At 39.8% G+C, this 10000-nt stretch overlaps 2 protein-coding genes across 2 annotated transcripts in view; both read left to right on the forward strand.

The window, feature by feature from the left end:
• The window catches only part of LOC138016644 (uncharacterized), a 4325-nt gene extending 2387 nt beyond the window's left edge, over window positions 1–1938 (forward strand). The window contains exon 2 of the mRNA XM_068863838.1: window positions 190–1938. Within this exon, the coding sequence (XP_068719939.1) occupies window positions 190–345 (156 nt within the window). The 3' untranslated portion in view covers window positions 346–1938. The remainder of the gene's footprint in view (window positions 1–189) is intronic.
• Window positions 1–10000, forward strand: part of LOC138016404 (uncharacterized) — a 290788-nt gene that overhangs the window by 27337 nt on the left and 253451 nt on the right. The window lies entirely within an intron of this gene.

Here is a 10000-nt window from a genome sequence, read left to right on the forward strand (position 1 = left end):
AACATGGTTTCTCAGTTACCTCCTGTTAAAAGGAGAAACTTTCGAAGTTAACAGCACCCCCTTAACATCCTTAGTCCATATCTTCTTTGGATGTTAAAGATGCGCGCGAGAAGTCATCTTTGCCAGCAATATGCGAGTTTCTAGCAGTATTTATAATAACTCTATCAAATGCTACTCTTTTCCTAAAAGATGCCTGCCCCATACCATGGTGTCATATACGCGGATCTAAGTCACTCTCCAGAAAAGAGTAACGGACAAATCAATAGAGCGAGCCTTGCGACTGTGTATGCTGATATAGATCACCTCAAGACTGATGCAATGAGCGAGTCAAGATTGCCGAAATAAACTGAGTATCAGCCAATTGACTGACCAGGTTTGACATCTCAAGTACCGTAAACTAGTTACTTTTGACTGGAAATGATTGAAATTTAAAGGTGCCTAGTGAGAGTCTGTTTAAAAGTCACGTCGGAGCTAAAGCAAGGAAGTCGGCGATTAACTGCAACGCTACGAAAAAAACACATGGTGTTGTAATCAGTTCTAAACTAGAACAAAAACCGTGCTGCACATGTCGCATGCATTTAAGTAGTTTAGTTTTTAAGTGATGTTTTCGTCTTCTTTGCAAAATCTCGTGGTATTGGTGTTACAAGAACAATTTCGTAAGTGAATATTCCTTGTCGTGTGATAATAAACTATTAGTTGACTTGAGTTTAGTCGAATTTAGTTGAGTGCATTCTTGCATCTTAGTATCTTCTGCGGTTTAGAATGTATGGCTATGAAGTTGAAAAACAAGGGGGATAAGCCGTAAAATCGAAATAAATATTGGCTAAGCCCTGTAGACTAAGCAGGAAGTTACTAATTGATGCGTCACCAAAGACTAAGGTAGCAATGACGTTAGGAAATAAAAACAAATTAGAAAGAAAATAAGTAATAAGTACTGTCGCTGCAAAATGCAAGGCACCCGAAATATCCCCGAGGTCACCTTGCTAAGCCATGAAATCTTAGGATAAAGCAAAACAAGGATTACTGACTTTTTCTTGTATATCATGGTGAGAGTTTAACATTAGATCAAGGGATGTACATAGGTAAAAATGCTGTTAAAAGCCCTTGCCGGGGTAGCAGTCTTTATATAACAAGGTAAATAAAACGGTCAGCCATATTTACATATTACCATCAAAGACGTAAATTGTAAAACCCTATCAAAGGGAACCTCCGCTCCGACTATGGAATAACTTCAAACCAAACAAAACAATATTTGCAATCAAATATGCTCGACATTCATTTTTTTAAGTGTTTGTATCGGAAAAAATCAATTTCATAATCGCTTATTTTCACTTTCAATTTTCCGGCGTGCTGCCATCTTGAATAATTGTGACGTGTTGCGGTTGCCTTTATTGTTTTCCCGCAATTCGAAAAAAAAAAAACAAGCGACTCTGAAACTTATTTATTAGCTTTCGTTGTCAAAAGGCTTTGATCGTAAACATTATGTTTTGTGGTTTAAAGTTATTTTCTTGTTTTAGTGGAGGTTCCATTTAAAAGCATCCGTCGATCGTTTTAAATCACGTGACCAGCGGCCATAGTGATTAACTGGGCAAAATTAAATTCAAATTCCAAGTCCCATTACTATGTAAAATCGATTTTGGTTGCTTTGCAACTTTGAAACCAACCTTTAGAAACAGAACCGACAATGGTGGAATAACGAAACGCTGCATGGCGGACAAAAAGGAGTACTTCTCAATTATACCTTTGGAGCTAAGGACCCATTAATTAATTCTTTGATTTTTATGTCAGGATTAACTTCTGTGGTTAAAACCTTTCAATCCACTTCGCCGCCGTTGCATATTAAAATGCAGGGGCGTAGCCAGTATGAGGCAAACAGAGGCACCTGACTCAAACCATTTTTCGTGATTTTTTTTTAAATAAGGTGTGATTCCAGTCTTGTCCGTTTGCAATGTACTTCATCATGAACACCTAAATACCTACAAAGAGAATTTAACCATGGACAGCATTGCCTCAGTCATAACTTTTTTCTAGCCACGGCCCTAAAATAGTATGTGTTGTTTTCGTATTCTCTTCAGTAACATGTACAAGTATTGTAATATTTTTTCAGAATTCTTGAGTATAATACATAGCAGAATTGCAGAATCTAGACCACGTGTAGACCTATTAGTAAGAGAGAAATTGCGAGAATGGAGGACTCAAGCCAAACACATGTTGAGCGCCATGAGCCCGAGGAAGGTTATGGCTTATAAAAGGCGAGTGACTTCCCGAGGGAAAAACAACATTCCGAGCGTTTGAAGAGTATTGCTTGGTTGCGTACGAATTTCGTAGTCACCCATGCGAAGCCATGTTTGAGAGGGTTTTTTCATTGGATGGCTGACCAGTATGGCAAATCGTATGAACTTTCTGGCGCATTACGGGGTTTATGAGCATGAGTGATGGTTTGCAAGTTCACAAAATTGCACGAGCCGTCGGCGAGTTCAAAACGTCACGAGTGACCATAAATCAAGAAATGCTAACCTGCGACCAGGCTCCATTTTAGTTTAGCGCGGTACATACTGTGTGGTTGGCAAGCAAGGACACAGGAAAGCAAATGAGCCAGCGATTCTAAAAATGGGCCTAATCGCAGGTTAAATAAATTACTCTGTCGGTGTGTTTCCATAGCAACTTCCGTATTGTACTCTGCAACCTTTATGCATTTGTCATTGACTAATCAGAAATGCAATATTCTGTTGAGTACATAATACTTACTCCACTGCTCTAACACCCTCAACCGACCGGCATTGCGTTCCTGCAAAAGCTGAAATCTATCCAATCAGATCGCTACGAAAACAAATGCGAAACTAAACGGTCGAAAAGCCTGTCGGTTGAAGGACAGTAGGTGGGCCTTTAAAATTCTTCTTTTCACGAGCGACCTAAGCATAAGCACAAGCAAGATACCCAAGCTCAAAGCGAGCTCAGTAGAGTTTTGATCATTAGTCACGGTTCAGAACAAAAGACTATTTAAACAAATTAAATGCGTCTGCGTGTATGTAGCTTGTAGTTTTCCCTATGTCAGCAGTGAAAGCCAGCCTTCATCTCTGGCCTTCATCCTTCGCTTATGCACAGGACTTAGATCTCGTTTTCATAGGGAACTTACAATCGAGGCTATCTCCGTAAAAGTGGTCCGGTCGATCTGGTTTGAAAAATAGATTTCGCTCATTTCTTGTATGTTGCAAGACTTCCATGTGCTTATACTAAACCCACAATCCGCTTGATCGGATCTTTTAAATTATTTGAGTTTTGAGGGATTTTTGGTTCACCCGCTCGAACGCTGATGGCGCCCTATATCGAGGCTTTAATTTAACTCAACTTTGAAGATCAATTTATCGAGAACTAACGCAGCCTGTACAAAACAAAAACGATGGTCAGTTACTTCATGTCTCTTGAATACACAAAGGTGACTTTCATTAACATGAAGCTACCAGCGAGACAGCTTAATCAGACACGCGAACATCGATAAACTTCAAACTCTATTTATGAAAAAGTGAGGCGGTCTTTTTCAATGAAACCAACGCAGCTGGAAAGTAAGTACCATACATAATGTCATTACGGAGAGAAACCTTGCGGCCCGTCCTTGAAGGAATATTTATAGCTCTCTGAACTTGCCTTGTTTTGGCTCCACATTGAAAGACTCGTTAACAGGGATCTTTCACCAACCTCGCACGCAGATAGACCTAAGACAACCCTAAATAAATAAACGAAAACTACATTTAAATGTATTAAAGGTCAATTAAAACCCTCTTTTAAGGGCTTCTGCTTGTCTTACCTGCCAAGGATAAATGTTTCATTGTTCGAATTTCGTTCCATGATTTTACAAAAACGGGACGATCTCTGCTGCCCAGGTACTGGATCCCTAAAGGTGCAAATCAATTTTGGGTATCTAAGTTGACTCTTCTCTGCTATTATCATTCTTACATCGACGTTTTTCCTCCAGAAAACGGTGAACATCAATGAAAATTGCCGCCCTATTTACCCTTTGGGAAAACCGCTGACCAAATTCAATAAAAGCACTTGAGAGGTAAAGCTGGGTGGGGAGGTGAGGATTTTGAATTTCATTGCAATAAGAGTTATCAAATTTATAATTCCTCCACGCTACACCTGCACACAATTACAGAACACCTCGTAAGAGGACCTCGTCTCAGGACCCCCTAAACATTCCTGTTATCGGCGCTAACAACCACCCACTCAACAATTCTTGTTTTGTATCCACGTGATGAGACGGCCATGTTGGTGTACAAAACAATAGAAAATGGCCCTTTAAGTTTTTGCATAAGAACAGAGTCAAATTCCCAAAAGGCATTTTACTGCATTGTTCTGTACACCAACATGGCCGTCGTGACGTCAGATGCAAACCATCAATATCCAGCCTATGGGCCTGGCCGGTTCCCTCTCGCATAAGAGACGATTGTGATATTGGCTAAAATTAAGTTGACGAATCCGTGATAACAAAAGAAAAGGTTTATCTTTTATATGCTGTACCAGGAGATTTTTATCGCTGCTTTCACCCATAGGGGTGGGCCAATCTCGCGGAGTCTGGCAAGCCCCAAAATTACCTTACGGAATGCTTCATAGATTTACCCTAATTAGTCCTTGTTCCTTGGGGGAAAGGAGTGGGAAGGATGCTGACTTCTAACATTCGTAACTCTGAAGCGATTGAGGAAACGATCAGCAAATTTCGTGACATCTTGTAAAATTTCAATAGGATTTTGACGTGTCAAGAGTTTGTCTATATATGGTCGACATTTTCACGGGAACCACTTTTTATTTTTTCTATTTTGGTAGTTTTTCCTCGTTTCTTTCATGTTTCAACTTATCTCAGCCTTTTTGGCTTCGTTTACGACTTTTTAAAAGGAATGTCCTTCTTTGCTGACGTTATGGGGAAATATTTGACGACTCCCTCACGTCCAACATGGTGGCTGCAATCTCAAGTATCTTCGACGTCATTGTGGTGACGGAATCATTCCAAAGCCGTTCTCCGTAGGAAGAGTCATTCTTTCGCGTAGTTGTCTGAAATTCAAACCTGTGGCAGAGAAAATGTAGTCAATGTACAACACGGCAAACGTGGGGGAGACGACAGTGAAACGGGTTCTTATGTTTTTTGGGTAAAAGCCTATTGATAGTTCCATTGGTAACAACCAATAAACTAAAGAAAATGTAGACTGTTAGTAAAATACAAAAAATTCTTGAAGTATGTAATAAATCCGTATTATTTGGTATGCTCCTCGCATTTAGACCAAGCGGGCCTTTACTGGCTGCTGACAATCTCGTACCCCAGAGTCCTCGGGCATTTTGGTCAGCGGGTGAGCCGCCGGAAAGACTCTGGGATAATGGACTTCATTTTCGCAGAAAACGTGGGTTCTGGTCTTATTGCGCATGCTTGAGTTTAAATGGAAACAGAAAAGAGCAAAACGTAAACAGTAGAAATGGTGGGTTGAAAGCGTTCGAGAAACAAAAATTTAGCCTTGCACACCATCAAAGAAACTGGAGAAATGATCATTGGCTTGCTGTAAGAGCAAGTGAAGATGAAACTTCTCACGCTCTCGGTAAGTGTATTTTTAGTGTTTTAGCGTGCATTCTATCGTTCAGAATACCATTGTGCAAGCAAAACGATCGAAAAATGTTTGTGCAAACGACACCAATGTCCTCTTCTACTACCATTTTATGTTTCCGTAATTCTGAAAGGCTTCGACAAGACCTTCTTCCACGGATTTCTCCTCAAAGAGACTGATGAAATGTTTTCCCAAAGTACTTTTGCAACAGCAACAGTTTTAAGCAGCATGGGAAAATTCCCGTGCGGTATTAGACATAATTCAAACGACGTCGTTTCATTATTTCCGTGATTTTATATATCTGAGGTAGAAAAAACAAACAGCATTGAAAACTAGTTTTAGATCTTGAATCCCCCTCCAAATTCTGGGGTTTCCAATTACTTACCAATTTCCTGTCGGACTGCCATTGTCACACAAAAACTGAATCTTCTTAGGTCCTTGTATTTTTTACCGACTTCGGCGAGAGCTGATTTTTATTTTAAAGTAATTTTACCATCTGTCACCTATGGTTTGGTTGTATGGGGCTCCTGTGGCAAATCGCTCTTTGATGTGCTGGAGAAAATACACGTACGTGCCGCTAAAACCATCTACAACCTGGACTGGTATACACCTAGCCAACAAGCCCTAGCCCGATGCAAATGGTTTACTATTAATTGTTTGTGCGAATATAGATTGCTTTCACTAGCACACGACTGTTTTTATGATTTTTCACCTACTCCTATTAAGCAGCTATTTAAGAAATATGATTGTAACTATAACCTGCGAAGGAAATTGACCTTTTTGTTACCGAAGCCAACATCAGAACTTCTTCGCAAGTCCACGTGCTACATAGCCATATCTCTATGGAATTCTCTTGAGAATCATACACGTTCTATCGCAAGCAGAAGCTTGTTTAAAAACACGCTCAAACGTATGAATTTCATGTAAATAGCTTCTATATATGTAAATAGTACTTTTTAACTTCTTAAATACACGACCACATGAGCTCCGCGGTAATTTCTATAGTGTTTAAATAAATGTTGTTATTGTTGTTGTCATGCAAGCGACCAATCCAGAGTCTTTCCGGGCGCTCACCCGAGGACTCTGGGTACGAGATTGAGTTGCTGAAAAATAATAAAGGCATTCTAAACAGGCCTAATTTCTAGACTAAAATGACATCAAAAAAAATAATAAAATCCGGTTGCCGAACGTATTATTGACGAGCAAAATATATTTTTAACTACTCTAGCAACCCGAGGTTGCATAAGGTAAATCTGAAAATACAATTGACCCATGAACCAAAAGAGAACAAGTTACTTTTTCCATTAGTCTGAGTCATGGGCTCCTGGGTTTGTCACGTGCGAGATGTTTTGCAATTGTGTGCAGGTTTAGCGTGGAGGAATTCTAAATTATGACAACTTTTATTGCAATTCAAAGTCCTCACTGACACCCTCCTTTCCTCTGTACCTCACAAGTGCTATTATTGACTTTGGCCAGCAGTTGTCCCAAAAGGTAAATATGGCGGCTGTTATAAGTCGATTTCGGGTCACGTGACAAGAATAAGACACAGAACATTTTGAAAAAGTTATAACAAACCGATAACTAACTGCCTGCCAAGTTTTATAGGCCCTGGACAAATGCCTTCCCTTTAAATAAGAATAACCATAATAATTAGGCTGGTCAAGCCTTAAAGAAAACTTCCACTAAAACAGCACAATAACTTTTAACCACAAAACATATATAATGTTTACAATTGAAGTTGCTCAAACTTTTTCCAATGAAAGCGTTTGGATTCGAGAAAAATAAATTTCAGAAACGCTTGTTTCAGATTCCCGGACGCCGCCATCTTGAATAATTGTGACGTGTCACGGTTGCCCTATTGTTCCAGAACAAACGCTCTCTGTGTCAGAACAATAGGGCAATCACGACACGTCACAATTATTCAAGATGGCGGCGCCCGGTCAAACCAAGCGTTTTTGAAATTGGAAAAAGTTTCAACAATTTTAATTGTCAACATTATGCTCTGCGTTTTGAAGTTATTTTGTTGTTTTAGTGGAGGTTATTACTGGGTTGCCAAACCCAGTCGGAAAATAGGTAGATTTCCGTTTTAGTATTTTTTTCCGTGTCGGTAAAAGTCTTGCCTGTTACTCCCCTGGTGAGTGGTGTCTTTGTGCATAGAGCCTTTTGCGCGTATTTTCTTAGGATCGAGAGGGTAGTGGAACTGCGTAGATTTCTCTGGTGGACACAGTAGAATCATTAATTTAGCCTGCAATGGCGTCGAAAGTCATGCAACGCGAATGGCGTTTTAGTGGATCCTTAAACAAAATATACCCTTATGGAGCTCAATAATAGAAAATCAGTTGGATAAACTAGGCATGAATCTCAAAAGCGACGAGTACTGGACTTCGACAACAATCTATCGCCCGTCGAGACGAAATCAAAGTGAGCAGTATTCACCTGAAGTACATGGTAATTTGACACAATTGAGTTTCTTGTCTTCACGCACGCAATGAAATAGGAAGAGGTTTTCGCCTCTAAGAGCAAATATGTTGTTTGTTTCAATAAAATTTTCGCTGGAAAGGGATTCTGTGGTATTTTCTGCCTTTGTGAATTATAATATCATGTTGTGTATTGAATTTTCGAGCTTAAGGTTGAAATGTGATATGGGAGAAGTTTTTTAGTATTGCTCTGTACGCAGGAAGGGTTCACAGACCTGTTGGAAGCGTGCTTGAGTTTCAACAAAATGAGCCCCAAAATCAGTGAAAACTTGTGACGCAGATGAATAATAAAGTAGCTGCTATTTCCAAAATGATGGAATTACCTGGTGATAAATAACGTCGTACGCGTCTTGGAGAGTAAATTTTGACTTTGCATAAATAAGAGTTGGGCGATTGTGATCTTTGTTTTGACTTCGCTCATTTCATTGTCAAACTTTATAACACTTGACAGAAAAAGAAACTTACAAAAACCCGGTATCTTGCCATCATTTGACACAGATGCTTCACTGTTTGGCGAGTAAACATGCCGCGGTAACTTAATCACGGCGCCCGCTGAATTCCGGCCATGTCACTTTCGATTTTGCAATTTACTTGAACGTAGCAAAAATCTCCCAAAATGTTTGTCGCTGATCGTAACTTTTTATATTCTATATTCACGGTTCAAAATTAATGTTGTTTCCATGTCGTAAATATTTTATTCTCGATCGACCGTCCGGGAAACTTCCTTCTGCTCTTTCTTATCAATAGTTATTTGCTTTTTCATCAATATTTGTTTTGCATAAAGCAAGCTAACAGGATCTGTACCTTGCTGAGTTCGCATTTGTTAGCGTTAATAATTTAGTAGTATTTTCGGTCAGATGTTTTTGTTTTTTATGAGGGGTTTATTGTTTTGGTCTCCCATCCTAACACTAACCCCGCGAAACACGGCTTGACTTCAGTGAAGTTTAGTATTACAAAGCTGTCAGATGCTTAGAGGGCACACTTGTCGTGAAAAGAAGTTGTGAGGGAACTTGAAAATTATCAACGTGTCAGCCCAGAAGCCAATGTTTCTCGCTTCTCTTTTGTTTGTTATTCTTCAGAGACTGGAATGCTGTATTTCAATACCACACAATTCAGTGCCTTCTGATTTTCTGTAGCACGTACCACAGGCAACCCAGTGTATGCTTCACAGAAGCATCTCGTCTTTAAAACACTTGAGTCGCTCAATACGTCACTCGGATAGCCAACCATCGACGACATTTTCAAGAGGTTTTACTTAGATCTCAATCAATCGGAAAACGGATGCATTTACCTTGGAAGAAAACACAATAAATTCTCTCAATCCTTGCTAGCCCATGCTGCACTTGGCTTTAAGCTCCTGCAAAACAACAGGCTCACAACAGATAGTAAATACAACCTCGTTTGCATGCTGAGTAGTACAGGGCTCTAAAAAAACTTTTGTCAACTTCCCCCACTCGGATTTTCGGGGACTTTTGATATGTTATAGAGGACATGTCCCTGGAACAAAAACCGTCAAAAAAAATTTATTTTGCAATTAGTGGCAGGTTGACCGACTTTTGGCGATAAAGTGCCTGGACTATTCGGCGATCTCCAAGTTTTGGCTCCACATTAAAAGACTCGTTAACATGGAGCGTTGCTCCAACCTCGCACGCAGATACACCTAAAACAACCCTAAATAAACGAAAAATACATTTATATGCATTGCAGGTCAATTGAAGGGGAATAAACCCTCTTTGAACGGCTTCAACTTGGCTTACTTTACCTTTCGCTCCATGGTTTTACGAGAAAGGGACGATCTCATCTGCTGCCCAAGCACTGGATCCCTGAAGGAACAAATCAAGTTTAGGTATCCAAGTTGCGTTTTCTCTGCCATAATCATTCTTACATGGAAGATTTTCCGAGACAAAACGGTGAACATTTGTGAAGATTGTTTTA

This window comes from Montipora capricornis, chromosome 9, assembly GCF_036669925.1.
Source record: "Montipora capricornis isolate CH-2021 chromosome 9, ASM3666992v2, whole genome shotgun sequence".
NCBI classification, from domain to species: Eukaryota; Metazoa; Cnidaria; class Anthozoa; order Scleractinia; family Acroporidae; genus Montipora; species Montipora capricornis.